The sequence below is a fragment of the Pleurodeles waltl genome, chromosome 7 (genome assembly GCF_031143425.1).
Source record: "Pleurodeles waltl isolate 20211129_DDA chromosome 7, aPleWal1.hap1.20221129, whole genome shotgun sequence".
NCBI classification, from domain to species: Eukaryota; Metazoa; Chordata; class Amphibia; order Caudata; family Salamandridae; genus Pleurodeles; species Pleurodeles waltl.
This window is the reverse complement of record NC_090446.1, coordinates 1,066,570,453-1,066,596,187: the sequence shown is the minus strand read 5'-3', so window position 1 is coordinate 1,066,596,187 and position 25,735 is coordinate 1,066,570,453. Positions and strand designations below refer to the sequence as shown.

Here is a 25,735-nt window from a genome sequence, read left to right as displayed (position 1 = left end):
ACTAGTTTCTCCTGGTTTCCATCAAAGGAGGTTTATTATATCAGGACGCTGTGGTCAACTAGAATCTCAGGGTGGGGGACCGTGTGGCTGAACGCCGATGGATAAGGACAGGAGCTGCATCACTCCCGACCGAACTCCACTATCTGCAGGCATCCTGCCTCCTAATATCCAAACTGCCTGTCCCAGATGTGAAGTACATTCTCGCAAATCCCTGTCGACTCCTGAGCTGTACCCTTATTGCCCTTGAAAGGGCGACTTTGGCGACACTCTGGTGAAGCTGCAAGGCCCAGAATTAGCATCAAAATGGTGGCACTGATGGAGGCTGTGGGCTGTGTATGGGGCAACTAGTCCCGCTGAAGTCTGTATGGGATGCCTGAAAGCTTTGCTGGCCCTGTACCAAGCCCTCCTACCCCCTCTGGAGTGTGGAAAGCCCCACTGCACGGAGGACTGCATAGGACTGGGGCGGCCCTGTCTGGAGCAGTTGTGACCTGGCCCACAAAGGCCTGATGGCTGCAGATTTAACCCAGGCCCCTACCCTTCTCTGAGGTGTCTCACCCCTCCCCTGCACGACCAGCATTATTTACAGGGGGCAGAGAACCTGGGTCTGCATAAGCAGCAGCCTCATGAGCTGCTCCCCTAGAGCGGGCTCTGGGCCGGCGCTGGGGGTACAGAGCCCCTTCTGGGCCACATCAGCATTCCTGATGGGACTGTGCTGGGCCGTCCGCTTGCAGAAGATTGCCCGAGATCTGAGTGGCCCTACCCGGAACTGCTGTGACTATGACAGCAGGAGCCTGGGGGACTGCAGACTCAACACGGGTCCCTACCCTCTAAGAAGGTACCTACCTCCATGCCAGAATCAACAGTACCTCTGAGCTACCCGTGCAGTCCCACACCTCTTCACAGAGAGGTGCATACCCCATCATAATGTCAAGGACCTGGTTCCTATATCAGAGGACCTTCTTGAGGAGGGACATCGCGGAGTCCAGGGCAGCACGCGGGGCCTGAGGGATTGAACTAAGTGCATCAACTTATACAATGCTGTTTCAGCATGAACTAATTGACCCAGATTGGGGATACATGCTTGTGACGGGATGATTGGCGGGGCACGACCTGGCGATAGTGAGGATATATACGCCCAACACGAATCAAGGTGCATTCCTTACTGACCTCTCCAAGACAATGGCCCCCCTACCTGACAGGACATATTATTGGGTGGTGACTATAACTGCTTTGCAGATCTGACACTCAACAGATCCCACCCACCACTAATGGACTCGCCAGAGCTCCGCATGGTACAAGTCTTCTCACTGTGGCAGCAGAGCTGGGGGTTAGTGGATTCCTGGAGGCTACTCCATCCGGTAGTCAGAGACTACTCCTTTTACTTTGGCATGCGTGATCTGCATATGGAACGCCCCCGCATACTGGACTGGTGACGGTGGGCTGAGACCCTGGATGACCCAGTGTTCCATCAAACTATTGGTGAGGTCATAAGAGACTACTTCATAATTAATGAGGCCACTGCCGCCTCCCCCGTGACCAACTAGCATGCATTCAAAGAAGTTATTCGGGCCACTACATAGCAGAGGTAGTAGGGGTGCAACACACATTGGTGGGAGAGGTGGACTCCAGTGAGAGGGCCCAGCAGGACCTGAAACTGGCAAGTTCTGGGAACCCAGACCTGAAACAACAGTTATTAGATGTGCGGGTACAGGTGGCAGCCCACACCGAAAAACTTAAATGCTTTGATTACCGGGAATATATGACCTGGGCACATGTGGGCCAGAAAAAAGCGGCCCTTTTGACCTGGCACTCTAGGATCTCCCTGATCCTTGAGGTGGATTCAGAACTTGAGGAGCAGCTTTACACCCAAGAAAGCATCAACTGTAGATTTCAGGACTATTAAACCACACTATATGTACCCCGTAAACATTACCCCCCTTCTGATAGATGATTGTTTAGGCTGGATGGATCTCCTGACGGTGATATGGGAGGAAGCAGAGGCCCTGGGAGAACCTGTCTCACTCCAGGAGGTGAGGGAGCTAGTTAAGTCCATGGCAAGAGGCAAGGTTGCCGGAACTGATGTCCTTCCGGCTGAATTATATGCAGCCTGCGTAAAACAATTAGCTCCAAAATTGGTTACGCCGCAGCCAAGGAAGTGGGACTTTTGCCTGCATCCATGAGAGAGGCCATAATAATTGCATTATTGAAACTGGGCATTCCCCTGTCGGTGGTCTGAGCATACCGCCCCCTATCCATGGTCAAAATGGGTTATTAAATATTGAGAAGGAATTTTGGCCACCCGCCTCCTGCCCCTGATGCCCAAGCTGATTCACACAGACTAGACTAGGCTCATTCCAGGGCGCAATACCACCCATAATATCCACCTGCTCTTTTCAATATTCGAGGCAGGTGTTCTGGAGAAACATGTGGCGGGGATTGTAGCAATCGATATAGAGAAAGCCTTTGATAGCCTTCATTAGGATTTTTTCTGTCAAGTAATTACTAAAATTGGTCTGGGGGCCAGAATCATCAAGTGGACTGCCCTCCTATATTCGGAGCCCACCGCCTGTGTTCCCACTGACAAGTGTATCTCTGAGTCTTACACCTAGGGCTGCGGGACCCAACAGGACTGCCAACCCTCCCCATTGTTGTTTACCCTTGGGGTCAAGCCATTAGCCAGTAGAGCACGATTGGGAACCTCCTATCAGGGATAAGAAATACTGTGCACCACTCACCATGCTGCCCTATATGCAGACGACATGCTCTTGTTCCTGAGACATGTAGGGGAGGGCCTTCCGGGAGCAATAGACCCCCGTGGACCGCTTTGATAGAGCATCCAGCCTGTATATCAACTGGTAAAAGTCCCAACTGTTCCCGCTATTTGTTACAGCCTCCTCCCCCCCCCCTCCCGAGACCTTCATGGCCTCACCTGGGTGGAGACCTGCCCAAAGTATCTGGGAGTTAGCATATATCATAACCCTCATGATCTCGTGGAGGGTAATATTGGCGTAGATATCAGAGGGCTTCGCACCAATGTAGATTTTTGGAAAATTCTGCCACTGTCGATGATGGGGAGAATCACAGTGGCAGATATGGTGGTGCTCACATGACTGCTGTACTTCTTTTCCACGGTACCCATTGTTGTTCCCCGGCGGGTAATCCGGGACCTGGACTCACTGTTGACTGAGCTGTTGTGGGGGGTCGAGCGACGCAGAGTGGCATTGACCAAAGTACAGCAATCAACAGGAGAGGGAGGCCTGCTGCCCCAGATTTTGAGGCTTACTACCTGGTGTCCCAGCTCCAGTGGTTCACCCAGTGGATACACTTGAGAAAAGGGACTGAAGGAGGCGTCACTGGGATGACGCCAGACCTCCGCATTCTATATCAGATATTCCTAAGCCCAGAGCACCAACTGCGTGCCTGCATGTTGCCTGGCACTGTTAATGGCGCTCCCTTCAGCGCACTCACACTTAAAATAGGTCATACTCCCTGGACCTCTCATTTAGGGTTCTGGAACGGACATCCCCAGGAATAGCACTGACAGGAATGGCTGCCATCTATTATTCTGGTCTCCTGGTAATAGGGTAAGCACCTTCCGACATGTATAGTAAAGTGTACTTTGATGGACAGCCAGTCAGTTCAGTGGGGCTTTCAGGCGGGTGTCAGGATCAGGATTTGGGTTGTTCCGCTGCAGGGGCCTCAAGGTCACTAACAGTGAAGGGGTGCAGAGGCATCTAGTGCTAAAGTACTAGATCTACAGTGGAAAGCTGACATCTCTAAAGCTTCCCGGTCTGTCCGGATAGATATGAACAAGCAGCCAAAACCCAATTTAAGGGACGTAATGTAATTAGAGTCTAAATGTAATACAAAACAATTATTGGAATTCTAATAAATATATGAATGTCGAGACAAAGGCATGTAATGCCACAACACTGTATTATCCTATATTCACAGTATAACTACGTACCGAAAGTAGAAATTATACAAAATGCAATTCTCTTTGAACACAGTGATAAAACAGTAGAGCAATCACAGCCAGAACACATTTTGGACTATATACTGTCTAATGTTTGCAAAGCTATAATGTTTTTGAAGTTATGACATTTGCAAAGCTCAGATCACACCTGGAATGCGTTGACATGCAATCAGTTCAGTGCAGTCTGGAAACGCAGATACATTGCCACAGGGGTCATAAGCAGCTAATGTTCACAAAGTGGCTGGAACACGTAGCATGCCGTAGCAAGGGAGGGCACCATTTCACCACCAAAACAGGTACTGCGGTAACTTGCTAATGTTGAAGGTATGCCGCCCTAGTAGCTGGTTTTCAAAGTTTTAGGCTAGAACAGAAACAGAGAAAAGTAACAGGAGTAATGTACCTGCAATTGAAGAGGACAGTGGGTCAAAGTTTGTCTGTTTGTGGTGCTATATTAGTACAGAGACACCGTCTTTGCCACAGCAGCTAGTGCAAGCAGACAGATACACAAAGCTCATAACAGATCACAGAGGATCTCTCTGAGTCCTACTAGCTATCTAGTCAGTCGGCTGAAGGCCTCTGCTGCAGTAGGTTTTGCAACAGACAGTTATAAAGTTGATGAAGGGAGGAGTAGATTCGCAAGGCAGTCACTCACCTGCGCTTGCAGCAGCTTGCCTCCGATGAAGGGTTTAGGGGCTTCATTGGATGTGCACAAGCACCTTAAGTTGTCGAGGCCATTCCTTCGGCAGTCCCCCTCTGGTTTCTGGTGCTGCAGGACAGCAGGATTCAAGGCACTGGTATGCCAGGTCTCCTTGGGCTGGCAGGGGCTTCTCACAGGCAAAGCAGCAATAAGGCAGTCCAGCCCAGCCTTAAATCTTCAGTAGGTCTTGTAGGACTAGTGCCAGCTACGAGAAAGTGAACAGCCTGTAGCGCTGCATATTGGATACAAGAGCACAGGCTCCAGGCGCATCCGAGTCAGCTGATCTGGGGCACAGTTTTCCTCCTCGTGGGGGCCTGGAAAGGTCTTCTCCCCAGAATTCAATGTGGTGGGCTATGCTTATGTGCACAGGCCCAGGCACACGCTAGTGAACTGCTGTAGGGGCAAACTGTAGATTCCCTACAGAAAGGTCCTCTAACAAGGGAAGAAAAGTGGACCGTGTGCTTGTCCTCAGTAGACAACACTCATTCTCCATCTTGCAATGGCACTATGGTAAATGACCACGATAGGCTACTGGTAAATAAATGACGTGCGCTGATTTTGTTTACAAAGCATTTATCATGTGCATTCAGTCTAATGTTCACAAGGGTTCGTGGCAGCGATGGCTACCTGCAATATTCACAAACATTACATTTTCTCAGAACATATAAGCACAGTCTTCCCTTCTCCCTACGTCTGCCCCAAGTCTCTGAAATTAATTTCATTTCACAGGGAGGTCAGCTTCCACAGATGTTACCAGGCACCCAAAACAGAAAAAGCTGCCACCAGCTCGTTCCATAGATGTTACCAGGTACCAAAAAAAGAATGAGCTACCACCAACCAGGGATTTGGAGAGGCCAATTGAAGGCGTGTCCTCTCAGGACTCACCAAAGATTGGCCCCTGGGGGGCACCAGTTTGTGGTGTGAAGTGCCCCTCAGGATCAGGGTCTAAGGAACAATGGCGGGCTTTTAAAAGCTGCTCAATTGTTGGGGACATTTTTCCTTGCAAGAGAGTTGACTGGAAGAGAAAGCGTTCGTGTTCGCCTCTTTTAAGCCAGTCAGGGTCTGGAGGAGGAGCCATCACACACAGATTCTGGAGCAGAAAACAGAGTTCTAGGGCTGGCAGTCAGCAGGTATGTTCCACGGGGATTCAGTAGAACACAGCGCAGTTCCGCTCAAAAAGGTGTGTGCCCCAACTATAATTGCAACAGTCACCAGCCTGGTAGGTGCCCAACAGTGGCCCTTGGGAACTACATCTGTAAGAGTTGCCCGCTTCAAGATCCACCTGCGAGGTGTCTCAGCTCCTCCTGTCGGGTTCTATACAGGTCACCCTTTAATTACGGTTCTCAGCATTAAGCCACCTGTGGATATCTGGGGGAGCGGGGGTCGATAAGGGAGGCTGGGACAGCTGCGTGAACTACTGTGAGTTTTTTGTACAGTGAATATCCCAGGGGAAGGATGCAAGAGTAAGAGGGGCAGAGCATAGCAGCCTTTCAGGATGAGTGTCAGACTCTCTTAGGTCTGCAGTGTTTGTACTGCAAGGTGCTAGTGTTTGCACTGCACGTATCAATCCTCATCACAGATGGCCTATCAACTCTCACCACACAGGGCATATCACCTCTCATCACAGAGGACATATCACCCCTCATCACAGAGGGCATACAACCCCTCACCACACAGGACTTACCACCCCGTATCACACAGGGCATATCACCTCTCATCACAGAGGGTATATCACCTCTCATCACATAGGACCTATCACCTCTCATCACATAGGACCTATCACCACTCATCACATAGGACCTATCACCACTCTTCACAGAGGACCTATCACCACTCTTCACAGAGGGCATATTACCCCTCATCACGGAGGGCATACAACCCCTCACCACACAGAACTTACCACCCCTTATCACACAGGGCATATCACCTCTCATCACAGAGGACATATCACCCCTCATCACAGAGGGCATACAACCCCTCCCCACACAGGGCTTAACACCCCTTATCACACAGGGCATATCACCTCTCATCACAGGGGACATATCACCTCTCATCACAGAAAACATATCACCCCTCATCACAGAGGGCATACAACCCCTCACCACACAGGACTTACCGCCCCTTATCACACAGGGCATATCACCTCTCATCACAGAGGGTATATCACCTCTCATCACAGAGAACATATCACCCCTCATCACAGAGAACATACAACCCCTCACCACACAGGTCTTACCACCCCGTATCACACAGGGCATATCACCTCTCATCACAGAGGACATATCACCTCTCATCACAGAGGACATATCACCCCTCATCACAGAGGGCATACAACCCCTCACCATACAGGACTTACCGCCCCTTATCACACAGGGCATATCACCTCTCATCACAGAGGACATATCACCTCTCATCACAGAGGGCATACAACCCCTCACCACACAGGACTTACCGCCCCTTATCACACAGGGCATATCACCTCTCATCACAGAGGACATATCACCCCTCATCACAGAGGGCATACAAACCCCCACCACACAGGACTTACCACCCCGTATCACACAGGGCGTATCACGCCTCAACACACGAGACCTATCACAATTCTTCGCAGAGAGTTCATATGACCCCTCACCACAGAGAACACACACTTCTTACCGCAGAGCAGAAAGCCAAACGTGTAGAGGTATCAAGTCAAATTTTAGTTTAATCAGATTGAACCTTGGCATTTCTCTGGCTTTGTTCAATATTTCTTTGACGCACACGAACATGCTTTGAAGTAGTAGTTAGGTTCTCAGTGATTATGTAAGATTAGAGACTGAATCCTGTGTGGGCGCGTGTTAAAGCTGTGATAATTCTGCCGGCAGCAGGAGACTACATGAACCAAGTGACTGATGTTCCGTTTCACTTCCCACACGGTGCGGCGGCACAACTATTTCCAGATTTTTTTTTTTTTTTTTTCGTGCGAACAATGCATATATCATGAAAGAAGGCTATAAATCCTAAAATAGGCACTGTTTACCATTTTAGGGCTGGTTACACTAGTTGTTTTTATTTCTGTCATAATAAAAGGCCCTATGACCTAGGTTTCCAATTCACGATTTACAAATCAAGTGAGATGAATTAAATTAGCAATGTAGGACAGATATGCATACACATTATCTAAGAAACATTGGGCGAATCACCTCTAACAGGGTTCAGTTCAGGAAAGAAATCTGAGGAAAGGTCAGTCTGCGAACTGCAGTCAGTTGATGCATGCTCAAACAACCAGTCACCCTCTAGCTGGAGTCAACATTGCCAACTGCCCTCTTTTTACCAATTACCTCTTTCCCCCACAAACACTTTTGAGGATTGCAATGACTGGAATCTGTTCCCCTTCTGCCTCTCACCTCTGCTCTTTCAAACATTGTGCCGTTGTAATTTAGGCCAGCTTCTCCCATTTAGCCCTGCATGGTGTGAACAAGGGGTATGATGTTAAAGCCATGGGGGGTGGGCACTCCCTTTCGTTGTATGTTTATGCTCATCCCTTCAACGGGGTTTTTATTCCCCCCTGCTCCAGAGCACAGTTGGTTCTTTGCCCCCCTCCAATGGAAAAAAAGGTATAATGATATTAGTCTTTTATTTCATATGCAGTGTCCATGTAAGGTGTCCGTAACATTTACATAGTGCTTTCCTGAGCCACCAGTAACGCAGTCCACCCCAATCTGTAGTTTATCTTTTCTAGCTGTGCAATACTATGGCCTTATTAAAAGTTAAGCTGACAAGTTACTTTGTCACAAACATGAAAGGTATCGCGTTTGCCTTTTTACAACTTCATTAGATTCTGTGGTACTTGAAATAAGACACATGGGATATCCATCACGTTTGTGACGGCATCGGATGTGCTGGTGTGTCCCCTACTCTCCTAGAAGTTGTTTTTTCTCCTAGGTAGGCGACATAAACACAGAGGAAAGACTAAGAGGTAGCTTTATACCTACAATGCCACTCTTGCTTTAATAAGTACTGCAACTACCTGGCAACCCCAGCTTTGCTTGTAGAAAATAGGGTTATTAGAAAATGAGAGCCCTGGAGGTTTATTGCAGTGCCCCCAGAATGTAGTGCCTGAAAGATCTTTCATGGTGAGGGTTGTAGCAGGCTGATTGCCTCTGCATTAGGGGAAGATCTGCACAAGCTGACAAAGCTGTGCTTTAGTACATGGAAACTGAGCTCCAGGGATCGTGGTGCAGGAGACAAACCATAGCTGACATGGGAGCTTGACAAACACACAGTGTAATTAATGCTTCAAACGACACAGTGCATCTCTGACGTTGCTGCTGAAATCTGTTATTGTGTTATGGTATTTAACAATGATGTGAAATCCCGTCTTACGTGTCGAAGCAGTTTCTGTACACGAGCTTTAGCCTCATGTTTTGTTTCACTATCAGGCAGCGTTAGTCATGCAGCGCCTGAAGGTGACTTACTAATGCAGTGGCGGAGTTGAACAGGGTGTTGTGCTATTTCCAGACTTGTGATGTGGTGTTGCTTTTTGCAGGTTAAACGGACACGGCACTTCCGCCACCTCCGACTTCTCGTCTCACTCCACTGCCTCACTGATCAGCAACGAGGAGCAGTTTGAAGACTACGGTGAAGGCGATGACGTTGATTTCACACCAAGCAGTCCGTGCCCAGATGACGAGAGCAGGACCAACGCCTTTTCAGACCTGGGCTCGTCAGTGTCCTCCAGGTGACTGGGTCTCGTGTGTGAGAGGAATAGCAGTCAGGCTGCCTGGTGTGGGGTAGACGCATGAGGTGTGATCATCTTCACGCCTATTTGGATTTCCTTGTGGTGCTTTTTGAAAACTGACATTTACAGAGTGATGGAAAAGAACTGATCAAAAAGCCGCATAGCTGAAAGTAAGATGTCCTTGTACAGAAACATGTCTACTCGACTGTTTATCATGTACAAATACAAATGCAAGGTGTCTGGATCCAAGCCAGATTTTTAGGATAACTGGTATGTAAATTCGTTCAAATGAGTTTCATTGTATGCAAACCTTTTGGCGATATTCTGGCAATCTGTCATGGTTCTGGCCCTTGTTGGACACCGTGGTGAGTGAAAACACCACACTGATTAAGTTGAAGTGTGTTTTATTTTGGCGCCAGTAACATATCAGCCAGATTTTTAGCTGGTTCAGATGGCACAGTGCAAAAGTTATCTTCATGACGTCGCTGAAAGGTTTGATCTTTCACTATGCTGAGATGCTGTAAAGGTTAGTTTATCTGATGAGTTTATCAAACAAAATTGAACAAGCACCTTCTTTAGCCCAGAGGTCTCTCTTTAGGAAGTGGTACAGAGATATTAATTGCAAGCCATCACCCATCCCACAGAGAAGAATTGTCACTTTATGAAAGTGACTCCTCTCTCCTCAGACAGCACTTGATCTTGTTTGTCATCTGTAGATTGTGAACAGGCTGCCCAGAAGGAAACAGACAAAATAAATATAAACACATCATTACAGCGACAACCACACATCTGAATGTTGAGCGCAGCAACACAACACACCATACACAACAGCATCAAAGCCATATGCAAGTGGCACACATTACGACACAACCACAGCACCCACTCCAGCTCTCACCCGCTCACCCAGCCGATCGTACCTCATACACACATGCACATACTGACTCACGCACACAACTCGCAGCACAACATGACAGGTACAGGTCCCCTGGCAATGTGGACACATGGATACAGTTGACAGGTGTAAATGTACTGTCATTGTTTGCCAATGAATACTGGCACCATAATGACAGTTTAATGTGTGCGATATGTGTCTTAAACCATTGTGTCCCCATCCGTGTCTGACCCACTCGTGCCCCTCACATATGCATATCACAGTAACTTTAATAAATTACTGTGACATGTATATGTCCGCAGTGGTCCCAACTTCTCATGCAGTGCAGTGGTGACTCACCGTACCCTGGCAATGCAGCGTCCCTACCTCTGAGTCTGATGACTGAGGGGTCGTGTTTTCTCCGTGGGTCGGTGGCAGCAGTGATGGCAGGTGTTGTCCAGTCGTGTCCAGTCAAAGACGGGGAGGAATAGGGAAAAAAGGTGAGTTTTCACCTGCTCTGCAATCCGCGAACTCAGAAGTGGAGGTTGAATGGCCCACTTTTTTCTTGGCGTTAAGACACATCCATATCTGCAAGGCAGGAAGGGTGGCTGGGGTCACCCCTCTCCCGCCATCGACCTGGGCAGTGTTTCTTGGAAGAGACAGCTGTTCGAATGAAGGCTTTCGTCTATGGGACCGCCAACATCTAAATACGGGGGGAAGAGACCATCACAGCAGCGGTCGGGTTTCCAGTCCAAAAGTCAGCAGTGGAACCGTTACTGCCAACATCTAAATCAGGCCCTCAGATTTCCAAATAGAGGTAATGGCTTTGATGATGTGTAGAACAGAGGTCTCCAATCTTTTCTCTGATAAGAGCTACTTATGTTCAATGAAAATCACCCTGAACAATAAATATTTTTAGAGTTGTAATTGTCACAGCATTTGACAAAATTACATTTGTGGCCACCATGTGCCAGATTACCAGCAGTGATCACCTCAGTTCATCAGCATGCCTCTTCTTGGGAAATACATAACAGCCATAGCTGCAATACACCTGGCACAAAGTTAATAAATACTTCTCCCCAACTCTGCATTATGTAGTACTGAAATGTCAGCTTCAATTATATTTATGGAAAATCAACCATTTTTGTCCAAACATCAGTTGATTAGATCGGAATATACACTCTTTCCCATCTCAATTACGTGCTTTTCAATTTTGTTATAAATATAAAATTTCAACTAAGCAAAAGCTTTTAATGTAGTAGGCTGAGCTGGACAGGAGAGCTACTTACAGGTAGCTGGAGATCTACCAGTAGCTCACGAGGTACTGGTTGGAGAAGCCTGGTGTAGAATATCAAGCAGAGTGTTTATGCATTTGGGAAGAAGGTAGCTGACCTTAATTAAATCTACCTTGTGTTTCAATGAATACCAAGTGGCATCACTAGCTTCCACCACCTGTTGGAAGGGTAATAAAGTCCAACTAAGATTTGAATGTTTCTCCAGGACATTTAGGTTTTAGTGTGGGATCTAAAGAGGCAGAAAGTGGCTGTCCAAAGTTTGTGATTAGTTGCTTTTTGTAGAAACTCTTGATTTTGGACTCTGATTGTAACATAAGGTACATATTTTGGATTGCCATGTAATCCCACATGGCAGGTGTTCACACGTGTCCACCGTTTTTGCGCACCAACATATGACACTTCTGCTAACTCATTAATCTTCACCACATTCCACTGGTAACTGTGAGACGTCAGGAGAAAGACAATTCCCTGGTTATTGACTTCCAAAGACGAAAGTGGAAAAGATTTGATTTTTTCACCGACTTTCTTTACTTCTTTGTTATTGATGATCATTTCTTTTTCGACCAGTAAGATAGAATATGGTTAAATGGTAATCCTCCATTGGCGTCCATTGCAACAATGCTAAGGTAGGAAGCACCCAAATGGTGATCTTCCATTATTGAGTAATTCGCTATTGACTGATAAGATGGAAAGTGACCAAATGGTGATTCTTCATGGCATGTATTGTACCACTGACTGCTAAAATAGAAAGCGACCAAATTATGAACCTCCATGGAGGTTCATTGCCCCATTGACTGTTAAGAAATATAGTTATCAAATGGTGATCATTCATTGACGTGTATTGTACCATTGACTACTGAGACAGAAGTACCTGAAATGTGATTCTACATTGACTTGCATTGTTATTAATGATTTCTGAAGTTCAAAGTAGCAAAAAATATTGATATCTCTAGTGCCCATTAGAACAAGAGGTCATCTTTCCGGAGCTTTAGGGAATGTAAATAACATTCACATTTCCCTAATCATTGCATGACGTTGATTAACAAAAGTACAGCTGCAGTAAATTGTTGTGCTAAAGATAGAATTGGGTGAAGGTTTGGTATGGAATTTCTTCTTTTCTTTTCTAATTCTTTCATTGCAGCTCTCTGAACGCCTTTATGAAAGCAATGTTTTGATTATCATATGCCTTTTGTATATTATTTTCATACTTGCAAATGAAACCTGCTGTGTGACTGTTTAAAATAGAGGATTCCATTGAATTAAATTTAAATTAACCCTCGTCCTCCTGTATAGTGCTGGCCAGACACCAAGGAAGATGAGGCACGTTTACAACGGCGAGTTACTTGATGTCTACTGCTCTCAGTGCTGTAAAAAAATCAACCTGCTGAACGACCTGGAAGCGCGACTGAAGAACTTGAAAGCAAACAGGTAAAATGAAATTACCCATTCCATATGAGAGTCATTGTCCATTCTTTACGCTGTCTTCCTTGGAAACAGAGAACTATGTCCTCTTGACGTGTTTCTGGAACAAAAGGATCTTGTCACAAAAAGTTGTAAAGGTTTATTGGAAGCTTTAGTTTCTCTAGTCCCTGCTCATGTATTCGCTCTTGTCTACTTTAGTGTGTTAGTGAGTTGATCTGAACCAAACTGGCATACCACTAACATTAAAACTTCAAACATTTGAAATAAATATTTTGTTTTAACACTTTCTGAAACGGGAATCCGTTTTCCATTGTTTCTATGCCTTTTTACAAGCCCTGAGAATAGTAAACTCCTTTTCTCATTGCAACTCATCATGAGTAAATTCACTTCATGATAGTGATGACCAAGCCTGTGGTCAAAATGCTTGTGTCATTCACAAACCTTTCAATGATCATTCATCCCAGACACAAATGAGGCTTACTACAGGTGGAAAACTTCACCAAAGCACAAGCATTTCCTGATGAAGCAAAGTCACATTTTGCACTTGTCACACAGGAGTTGAACTTTTTGTGATCCAGTCCATGATTATATAAGAGTCGTAGCTCAGCGAACGTAAAGGGGAAGAATATAAAATAGTGTTGCTTTTAGGACTGCCTTGATGCTCTGAGCGTCTCTGATGCTTTACCACATCATCTGTTTAAGAAGCTGTGGACAAGTCTGTGCCTGTATATTTTGTACTGGTGCATGCCCTTAAAGCCCACCACGTTCCAATAAAGGCCTACTCCTGCATTGCTATTGGTCTGAACTGAAGGTGAGTGCCAATAACAAGGGAGGTGAACTCCTTCTTTCTGCCTCTATTTCACAGTGTGCACCACAGGAGAAAGGGGGGGGGTGAAAATAACCACTGTTCTCCATCACCGTAAGCTTGGACCTCTAAAGATGGAGCAACGTTTTTAGTGGAAGATATGGCAAGCTGTTGCTGTCTCTAAGACTATTAGAACATTCAGCAGTGATCAGGAGATGCCCGAGGCATCCCTTGCAGCTACAGGTTAAGATCAAGTGAGTTTGTTCAGACAGCGGCAGCCGCCTGGCCCAATCTTTCAGTGTATTAAATCAATAGGTAAGGCCTCTCTCAACCTGCTTTTGAACCACAGGGACGCTATATCAAATCCTCTGGGTAGCCTCCACTCTTCGTAGCCTCAAGCAAGGAGCACAGAGTTGCAGTAACTCAGGCACTGCACAGACCTTTCTCTTCTCTCCTTCTGCAGGTCTGTGACAAACTGACCTCCAGGAGGAGTGGAAGAAGCAGCCACTCGTTTCCCTCCTGCTCCGCCTCTATCTACCTCACTGCTTTGCCCATATCGTAAGGAGAGTTGGGAGAGTGCAAGAGGCAGACCCTATGGGATAGGACATTGTAATGTTGATGGCAGCAACCTATCCCTGTGTTTACAGCCCACCACAGCTGCATTTTACTCAATGAAGTGCTCAACAGTCCATTATTCCATTAAGCTTTATGTGGCTAATGCAGAAGTATGTCTCCACATTTTCACCAGGACTTAGAAACACTGATCTCCTATTTTTCAGCAAACTGCAATACAGTTTGCTAACTGACACTGTAACTCAAGTCAACAAGTCCCTTTATTCCAGCAGAAGAAATTATAATCCTTTACATCGATAATATAAACACTAGGCCGTGGTTATAGATGAGACTGAAACAAATATAGCTCTGTATAGTTCTACATACCATTTTATAGGCTATACTATCATCTGCTGTAATGTACTTTCCCTTCGACATGAAAACAAATGGAGACAACTTCTTACCTCACAGAATGGCACCAAAACTGACTTTCGATATGTTTGTTGTTAGTTGCATGTCTACCAACACGCACCAGGACAAACTGGAAAATAAACACGTAGGCCCTGAACATGAGTGTAGCTGCTATTTAGCGCACCTGATAAATAACAATACCATGGGTAAGTTCATTATTGAGTGCAGAAAATAGCGCCCATTATGAGTTTTTGGTAAATAGCATGCACATTTTATTGTTTTAACACACCAAAATCTGCAAGGTTCAATAAATTGAATGAAGCTTGAGGTAATTATCACATACGAGAATTATTGGGTATGTTAAATGCCTTTTAACTCATAATTCCAGCCCATGCATAAACAGAGGTTTATGCACGAGTCGGAATTAAACAACCCACTCGTAATCAGACTGCCTGATTGTAACATCCTTTCTTCCTTGTTTTGCTAATAGGCTCAAAGTATCTAAGCTACATTTTTAGGTCGAGCATAGCAGCGTGCAAGTGCTGCTTTTTTGATCTGTTGTAATCTATTCTGTAGGCTTTAACCATACCCATCACTTTAATTCGTTACTGGGCCTGCCTTTCAAAAATACTTTGATGTTGTTGGTAAATGCTTTATGTTTGTCCTGTCTTGAGGCTGTTTTGTTATGGCCTTGGAGACTGACCCTGTTACATGCATTATTGCATGATCGGGAAGGTACCTTAGTGTGGCGCACTATTTTTTCTTTTGCCTGTTTGCTTCGCTTATGATGGTATGTTGTTTCTTCATTTTCCTTGGTTTCAGGCATCTTTCTGTTTCTTTGTCATGTCTGCGGGGTCTTTTTAATTTTTTTTGTAGTTTTATGTAGGGCGAACTCGACACAAAGGTATTGAAGCGCTTTATTTTTTTTCTGCATTTTTAGATAGCGCAAACTTGATACAAAGGTATTACAGCATTTTATATGAGCACTGGTTATATTGCACAATAACATATTCATTTAGCAAGGGGAGATTAGGCGATTTACCCAGAATCCCTGGACGTTGACCCAGTACCGAGATTTGTACAGTGTTCCCCACCTCCAATGTCAGCAGCTCTAGTCCTTACACCACATCCTCTTCCCAAGGGTTCTTTGTCCGGTGCATGTTGGGGCAGTCTGGGAATAGCTTGTTTTTTATATGAGTGTTGGGAATAACTCAGTTTGTTTTAAATATAGAGCTTGGTAATACAGGTTCTGCCATTTCATAGTACTGCAAAGCAGGTGCCATTCTTAACAAAATCGCTATAATTCATATGCAGTTAAGGCTGCCTCTTCTGTTATTCTCTTAGTATACAGTCCATGTTTTTAAAAGTTCGGCTGGTATTGCCAATGTAGAGGAATAATTCCTTTAAAAGTTTAACACACATTCCCTGGGATAAATGCCATGAAGGTGCCTCTTTGTGGCTTCTTTGGTGATATAAAAGTTTAGGTATACACACTAGAAATGGTTGCATCGCTAGGGTATCACAGTCAGCCTGTAGGAATGAGGCAAAAACACTCCCAAGATGGCGGCCTTGTTGTGTTCTCTCTCCTGCATCGACAGGCCTGGGAGAGTTGCTGTGGCACCTGTCATATGTTCACTACACTCCAAACCAAAACACATAGGTAAAAGAGATTGTGATTTACAAAGCCAATAGCTCTAACTCTCACAAATGCGAGACCTATTGCATTACAAATGCCTGTTCTTTTTCCGCTAGCTATGGCACTTCCTTTAACTCATAATCTTCTATTAAATTTGAATTGAAAATCAAGTACTGTAAATGAAAATGCATCAAGGGTAAAAGTGAAGCATCTTCATGAATATAAAATGAATTCGTTTTTTCTTATAGAACTCTGCGAGCATATATTTTCAGTTATTATGGAAGAGACATTAATGTGTGGTAGCTGCAGCAGCCTTGTTTTTGAACCTACATACCTATGTTGTAGTCCTTTGCCTTTCTATAGAGCCGCCATTTGAGGTGCTTGGGTTGTGGCAGTCTCATGTCAAAGAAGGGTGAGTCTGTAATGACATGGGCGTACTGCGGCACGTTGCTGCATAATCTCTGGGTAAAGGTAAATAGATTTACTAGAGGAGGAAACTTTGGAAATGAAGAACTTAATGTATTGTTTCTGTATTTACTATAAAAACGGGAATGATTCAGGTCTAAAGGCTTTCCAAATGTTGGCAGATTTGACTTTGACCAGTAAAGAGTTTAAGGTAGTGGAGTAGAATATGAAATGAGAGGTGTATGCTGCCATATAAATTTAAACCAAGAGTACAAGAGCCACTTGTAGGCCAACATTGACTATTTAAAGGTTATTACTAACCTGAATTTATCTAAGAGTTAAGTGTGCCAAGCTGCCCAGAGCTTACATGGGGCAACTTGAGATCTGTGATTTAGAGCGAAGGTAAGACTGCATGTACATTATAATTTTAATATTTCTTCATATATGACAATTATTTCCCTACCTATGTATTTATGGGGTCATTTATAGGTTAGGGTCCTGCACAATCGCCTACTTAAAGCTGAGCTTAAATTGTTCTTGTTTGTCCTCTGTGCTTGAAACTGATAGAAAGTGTTAGCAAATACTTAGAAAAATCTGGAAATAACATATGGAAAACCGGGTCAGTTGCTATTTCCACACGCTGTACCCCTTTTTACGCGCACGTCTAGATTGGTTTCAGAAACATGGGTTGAAAACTGTTGCAATTGTAATTTGAGCTAAGGTGCTTTTTCAACTGATTTGTTGCGTATGTGTATGCATGAACCTGGCCTGCTCTAGAAGACATGCTGTGATTTTAGCTGGAATATCATAACATGAAAGAAAAACAAGATTTTCCTGCAGAACTCAACCACACTTCACAGGAAAAATATCACATAATGTGTGGCAATAAAAAGAGGAGGCCTCTGGAGAACTAATTGGGATGGGAGAATTTTTGTCTGTTTTCTGCTCCCTAGACACAACTCGGACCCCAAAGGAGAGCTTGCCAATTGCCCTTATGGAAAGCTTATGCGACAGAAGGAGTCGGGGAGAGACAGTGAGGGGGAGGTGAGAAGAGGGAGAGAAAGGAACAAAGAAGGGAAAAAAGAGAGAGAATAATGTATTCAGCTTATTGCTGTCGTGAGTTACTCATAGATCGAGTGCCTCGCGATACTCTCGCTGGCGCATTGTTGTGTGTGAAAGCCAGGGTTTTAATTTGATTGTAAAACATTGGAAACCACTGCTGTTTGCATATTATGAGTTGGAATATATGTGAACCAATTGGTGATCTCCTAGATTATGTAATTGTTGATGTCATATGTCCAGGGAGGTTTTCGTTGCGTAGTATCTGGGAGGCACTAGCTCTGGTTCATTTCTGCAAGGAGGGTACTTGGCAGAGGGACAGTATGAATGTTACAAGGTGATGTAACTTAGTAAACACAATATTTCCCAAGTGCCTTTCAGTAGGTATAATAATACATGTCAAGTGTATATTGCGTACCACTTTACATCAAAGGGAGTAAAAGTACAACATAGTTCCTATTAATATAATACAAATAATAAGGACACTTACGACATGGAGCGTGGCGCCCCTGAATAGGAGATATGGGCCACTTAGGGCCTGAGTGGTTTAGGGGGTTTTCCCTAACCTCATATTTCCGTATAAAGCAAGAAAGGGCGTGGTTAATCAAAGCCTCTGTTATTTCCTAACAACTGCGCAGTTATGAAATGCACCGCCAGGTATCATCCTGATGTGCTAACCACAGGTGAACTCAAGAGTTTCATAAGCCGATGAGTTATGGGCACCTTTGTGCAAGAGGCCGCTGAAATGAAGCATGTAAGGGAAGACTGAGTGCATGTATGTTAACGAGTTCTCAGTTTGGGCTCTTACGAATAACCAGAATGATGTACTTCTAAACTATGCCTGAGAGGACAGCTGGCTATTGACCTACCTGAGTGTAACTGACGTGTTGGTACCCATGAGCTCGAACTTAATCTAATGCTTGAAAACTGAGGACATGGAGAGCAATATGCTGATGAAAACGTATAACAGTGCTTGTTTTGTAAATAAAAAGGTAAACACATGGCTGCTGAATTTAAATGTGCGAGCACGGAATACTGAGGCGGCGTAATCTTAAAGCCATCTCGGGCATCTTCAGTCCATATAAAGACATTCCTTGACCCTTCAGCTCACTCTTGCAGCTTTCTACTTTCTCCCTTTGTGTCGCTTTTTCGTTTTCCCCTTCCTCCGTCTGTCCCATATGTGTCTTTTGCTCCCAGCAAATGCTTGAGGCAGAAGAATAAGCCCCGGCCCTCAAAAATAAGTGCCGGTGCTCAGCACCGGAAACAATAAGCACAAATTAAGCACTGCTGTATAGATTAATAGCGGGAGAAGCAAAACTACATGCACAACAATAGAAACAGGACTGGGATTTCATCAAAGAAACGAACCAACCGTCGGGTCTTTTCACACATTTCGCATACTTTGTCCTTTCCATACTTTATTTTTGTTTAAAATGAAGATTTGAGTTGATCAGGAAACTTTATAAAATGGCTTCACTCCCGGCTGTATGTTTCTTTACATCCCCCACATTCCTTGCTGACATCTCATTGCGCCCTGAAGGGCCCCCAACAACAGTATTCACATAGGAAGCTCCTGCTCCCTTCAGCAGTATGGAAACCGTGCATTTCAGGAGACTGCAGCCCACCAAAGGCATTTGTTTGTCATAAGCCACTGATTCTACTGTCATCTGTCATGTTTAATCTGGCTGTAAAAAGCATCAGTGCTTGCCACCGCCTTCTTCACATTCGGCGCATTAGTGTCTCCCTTCGCTCTGGTAATTGTAACCCAGCAATGACAGGCTTTGCTTCACAATTTTCAGATTACTGTGCTCTCTTTCCGGCCCTCCCACACAGGCATCACTCATCAGTTTCTGGAAACTCTTAAAACAACACTTGTCAACAGGCCCAACAGCCTCTTCCTGTTCCATCTGGTAAACGTGACACATACAGATAACTTCAGATCACCTTTGTGGACCCCATTCCCTTCACAATTAGTTCTCCACAGGCCTCCTCTTTTTACTTCCACACATTATGTCATATTTTTCCTGTGAAGTGTGGTTGGGGTCTGGAGAAAAATCTTATTTTTCTTTCAAATAAAACCTCTCCGGCGATTGATTGCCAGGGCACACTTTTCAACATGCTTTGAATTCGACAATAGGAGAGGTGCACCAAATAATTTTGGAAGAAGAACCACTGCAGCCAGAGGGTTGCACCAAAACTGAGTTCACAGGAGATTGCACATGTAGAGCTTCAGAGTGTGTGCTAGGCAAGCTTTGGGATTACAACAATTATTGAAGCAGGGAGAGTGTAAACCTTTCAGAGGATGGAACATGCATCCATTTTATAGGGTTTTGCGGAGTGAGTGTGACCCATATTTACTTTGGGGATGCCAGTGCAGTCCCAGGGTCGCACCCACATTCATCTAAATGAAGAGGGCATTTGCAGGGCAGCATCAGAATTGGCCCTACATCGAGTTTTCAGGGGCAAGCTCAAGTCAAGTTTTTCCACCTGAATCAGTTATCGATGGGTTTCAAGAGAGCCATAGGATCTCGTTGATTCTTGAGGGGGCATTGGATCAGCCAGGCAATTGCATCCACTTTAATCTAACAGGGGAAATCTAGTCATTTGATAGATTCAACCTGGTCCGAAGCAAGGACAGCCATGATGTTGCACACATATGTATTTTAGAGGTAGGTTGCTAGGCAGCTACACATTCATAGTGTTGTTCTAAGGTCTGGTTTAACAGTGCAGCTGTGAAACAGATCTCCTGCTAATAACTTAGCCTAGGTTTTGGGCATGTCCCTTTCAACATTGGCTTTCAACTAGCCTCTTACAGCCAGTGCCTCGAGCCTTCCTCATTCACAATTTGGCACATCCCAGGGGGGTATTCATCTCTCACATAATTTTATTAGCTGTTTGGATGTGCCCTTCTGTTTGTTTTTGTGTGCTTACATTGAACTGCACGAGGAAGTACTTTCCGACGAAAGCCCTTTCTGCCCTGTTGGCTTTGCCAGTGTTTGTTTTATCTTTAGTAGGAAGCAACAGTGGGATTGCCATGCTTATTTTTTGTTTTGATGGGGGAGTTTGGCCTGGCATTGATTAGGGCTCTATAGCAGTTTTCATGATAATTACACCTGCATTTATTTATTTGCTTTTTTGAGGGAGCGGCCAAGACAGCCTTGCATTCGTCCTGTATTGCAATGGGGTTTAGGGTGATTGTCGGGATAATTGTGTCTGCATTTACTTTAAGGGGAAGTATTTATTTCAGGAGGACAAAACCACTGAGTCTAGAGGGCGATGAACAGCCACGTGTTTGCACTTTAATTATTTTACGGTGGGACCTGAGCATTTTCATAATGCTTCATGGTCTTGGAACTCAAATGTATTTCCCCTTCAAAACTATTGCACTCCCTGGAGAATCACCTTTATAATGATGTCCGCTTCATGTGTACACATTGTTACTATTTACAACTAAGCCGTAAAAGACTGCATTTAACAACACCCAGCGTTAACAGAACTACGGCGATGATCTTTGAACGCCTATGAATAGGAGGAATTCTTATAAGAGGAAGAACTACAACAGTTTACAATGTATTTATGTAGCAGATCGACTTAATGAAGTAAGCCTGCTTTAAACATAAAAGCAAAACCAACTGTTGCTAGTGTAAACAATACAGCGTGGAAATAGAATTGTGACTGTATTTTTGGTAACCAGAATCAGTATCATGTATAACTTATGTTTTCTCTTTTATCTATTTTGTCTTTTGTTTTAGCCCAAATAGAAAAATATCAAGCACAGCTTTTGGGCGGTAAGAACATTTCACATATATTAAGTGTTCATTTTTCAAAAGAAAAATATGGCTCAAATGCTTTTCGCATAGGATTTCAAAATAATATATTGATTGTTGAACGCACTGCCAAAGTTACATGAATTTGGTTTAAGGGTTAATCTCAACTTAATCCACTTTACAGGTGACCACATTACAATTTCCAGTTTCCGACAATCATCTCCAAACATAGCCGGTTCCATACATATTTTCATATTATATAACGTAGTTTTAAAAATTGATGTTGTCAAATACACAGTTTGCAAAACACCCTTACTTGTATTTTCAGACGTGACATCTTTCGCACCAAATGGGCCACGTAATTAGCTACAAGTGTGTTCCACAATTGTACTTTGAAGAGTTTAACTACCTTCCAATGACCTGCTTAAGCATGGATATATAATGTTGTGCTCTCAGTATACTCTATAGAACTTTGCTCTGTGACACTTTGAATGCTTTGCCCTTATTAAAATGGAGAATACCTTTAGCGACTATCTTCTTAAACGTGAAAGATAGTACACAGGGGTCTTGTACTGTGAGTCTACGTCCGATAGAGTGTATTTAAAAGTATACACATTGCTCATGGAAAGATTGTGTATAAGACAATGTTGTGTTTAGTTTATAAACGAGAAGCTAGAAACTGTAAAAGGATTACATAAACCAGGCTGGTGGCAGAAAAAGCGGGGGAAATGATAAGTTAGTACCAAATATTTGTGCACATAAATAAGGCCTTTGGTTATGTCCAGGGCATGCGCATCTTGAGGGCTGAGTGTTTGTGTGGCATAGTTACTGGTGGGTCAACTTTGTCCATAACATAATACTTGGAAGTCTTTCTGAATCTTTGTACTAATGCAATTGTTTGAAGCTTTACTGGAACAACATTGCAGTGTATGAAAGGAGAATATCACTAAAGACACTATGAGTATACCTCAGTGCCCTGCCAGCACTTCGTGTATCGGAAAACCTCAGCTGGACAGTATGAAGCAACTACACTCGGTCACTTAAACCTTCTCGGCCCCACAGATGGGGGCAATAGTAGTATTCCTGGACTCTGGATGTAGTTGTACCTGGGCAGAAGTAGCTTTCAGATTCTTCTTTGAAAATATTTTCACCCCTGTGCAGTAAGGTGGGGAGTTCATTTCTCCTGGTTCATCAGCATTTTCGCAGTTACAGTTGGAGGGACTCAATGCATCCAATTCTGGAACTGCGTTATAATATCCATTTCTTTTGGCAATACTGACACAGCTAAATTATATGTGGCACAAAACAATGAACATATTCGTTGAACATGTACATTTTCAGTCTACAAAATAAACAAATCAAGACATGGGATGGCTTGAAACAAGGACAATGCCAAGAACAAGATGTCCCCATTGTCTAAAAAAACTTAACTTAATCTTAAGAGGTATTAGTCTTGGCTAATGGAATCATCCGTTGGAACCAGCTCAGGAGAGGCTCCTGACACCTATGGCTCTGACTCATTCAGTGGTCATGTAATATTTGATTGGAAGAACCTTCATGCCCCCCAGGAATGAAATCATGCAGCAAAGATGATTGGTCAGCTCTGGTAATAGATATTTGCCAGTGTGACCAGTGCAGATTTCCTGAATACCTAATGACCAAGATGGAACAGTGTACTAGTACATAGGAGGACTGAGTTCGAGGGGACTGAGTCTACCTGACTACCACCCCCTTCCAGAACAGAACCATCTGGGTCAAGTGCCTTGCTGGAAACGCTGCTGGACTGCCTTGCAAGGAGCAGAGTTCCCCCTGCTACGAGAGAGGGTGCCCCTATAGTGAAAAGCCTGCCTGGAGAAAGGTGCCCACTAGCACAGCTCTTTGTGGGACCTGTTGAAGCTGTTGTGAGGTATTTGCTGCTGCAGGACCTTTGGACACCTTGGTGCTGTGGTGGAGAAGCACCTAGATGCTTGCACCACCAAAGGCCAAGGGAAGAGTGTCACTGCCATCACTGCTAGTGATCCTGCTTTGTCCCTGGCCTTGGCTGTGCTGCAAGAACAGCCCCTAGTGACCCCCTAATTGCCTCCAGGAACCATGGCATAATAAATGTACTTTTAATCTTAATAATACAAGCTATGATAGTGCCCATGGATCTTGGTTAGATAATAAAACCTATAAATAAGATGCCTCTGGCCCCTCACAGCTCTGGGCATTGGTGCCACAGCACCTGCTGTGCTATTCACAGCTGTGCCCCTGCCTCTTCTAATGGTAGTCCTATGCGCTAACAGACTCCTGTGACCCTTGTCATCAGGCTCCTGTTGCTGCACTTGTGCCACTCAAACCCCTTGGGAGAACCCGTGACTTTGCTAGAATTTTGGTTGTGCACTCCATTGCAAACGTGAATGGTTGGTCTGCTGGCAATTCTATAGGTTTGGAGAGGTTTCATAGGAAGTATAATACAATCTCATAAAACGATTACACACTGCAAGCAGTAGCACTAATGAGTGGATAGAGGATGTATATCTTTCTGGCATGCCTGACCTCCCTCCATGTAATGTACGGTAGAGGGACACCCCAGTGCTTCCAGCAGTGGTTGTGCTACTTTGGAGTCCCACACTGCTTGCCCAACTTTGCCATGAAAAGCAATGGCAAAGCAACCACTTCCCCTGTGCATGCGTGTATGTCACCCCTCTGGCAGGCCTACCGAGTCCTAAAGGCAGGGTGCGACATATGACACAGGCAGTATATGTACTGTACATGTCCTGATAGTAAAACCCACAAAACAACGGTTTTTACTGTGGAAAGGCTTGGTTGCCCAATTTGTGAGTACAGGGTTACACGGTGACCTTTGAGCTGTGCTAACTCCTGAACAGTGCAACCAAAGTGGGCGCCCAAAGTATCAAACAACTCGTACATTAAACCCAACTTGTATCTCAAGTCAAAATTAATGTAACTTGTTGCAGTGTGCATCTTTAGCGAAGTTGCCACTTTGTTCCCTCTGAAAATCCTATGCCTTCCGGGGTACACATGGAGCCTGCTCCTCGAGACAGTATTTTGCCCTCCTGGAGAGATCTACTATCGAGTCTCAGGAAGGAGAACAATGAGGGACTGCAGGTCAGGGAGGTGTCACCTCCCTCTTTCAGGAAGCCAGTTGGGTGTTAGCCCCAAAAGCCAGGATTCAAAAGTGAAGCCACCTTCGAAGCGTGGATTTGTAACACCAAGAGGGAGGGCTACCCCATTGTTGAGGTAGACAGTCTGGCATGGGAAGCAGAGAGGGGAAATAAGATGCAAAACCATTTTCCCCAGGGGCGTGTAGCCCTGAGGTAGCCCCACCTTGGAGTTGGCTAGGGAGGTCTAAACACAGATACAGGGGTCTCACCAACATGGGACTTGGCAAAATGCTGCATCCTGGGATAGCCAGATGCGACACTCCACTAGAAGTGGTCAGCAGGTGTGAGGGAACCTGGTAGCCTATGGGCTGCCAACCCAATCCTGCCCTGAGGGCACTTTCCGAGCATAAAGGGGGCACCCCTAGCACCCAGACCTCAGATCTCAACCGCCTTGAAAGAAGTACCGAAGAAGGACTGCCCTGCTGCACCAATGGACCAGCAAAGAGAGGCTACACTGACAAAGACTGCACCTGCTGCACTTGGTAGCCAGCAAAGAAAGGGGCTGTGCCTGCTGTGTCCTGCTGAAGGAAAAGCTGTCTCCAGAGCTTAGCTAGCCTCCTGTTCACAGCACAGGGACAGAGCAGTTGAAGAACCCTGCTGGGGCAACTTTGTAGCCCAAAGTCTTCCAGCCACTACCACTGCCGCAGTGCAGCACCGAACAACAAGACCTGATGCTTAGTTGCCCCTGAGCTTGCTGAGCCCAGGAGTGCTGTCGGAACCCAGAAAAAGCAAGATATTGGTCTGTGATTGTGACAACAGGCAACTGGTAGTACAGTGGCCACTGGACTTCAGCTAGACCATCGAGGACTTTGTGGGATGTCAACCCTGCAACCACGACCTCCTCACCTTCATTGGGGACTGATGAACTCCTGCAGGAAGACCCCCGTCGACTGCATCGCATCCACAACATCCTTGGAGCATCTTCAGCATCCTTCATCCCTTGCACCATGAC

At 45.0% G+C, this 25,735-nt stretch overlaps 1 protein-coding gene across 4 annotated transcripts in view; it reads left to right on the top strand.

Annotated features, from left to right (window-relative positions):
* RAB11FIP4 (RAB11 family interacting protein 4) overlaps positions 1–25,735 on the top strand; it is a 1,128,176-nt gene that overhangs the window by 1,035,113 nt on the left and 67,328 nt on the right. For all 4 annotated transcript variants that reach the window (XM_069200002.1, XM_069200003.1, XM_069200004.1 and 1 more), the window contains 3 exons: positions 9,202–9,393; positions 12,853–12,987; positions 21,602–21,637. In XM_069200002.1, the coding sequence (XP_069056103.1) occupies positions 9,202–9,393; positions 12,853–12,987; positions 21,602–21,637 (363 nt within the window). The remainder of the gene's footprint in view (positions 1–9,201; positions 9,394–12,852; positions 12,988–21,601; positions 21,638–25,735) is intronic.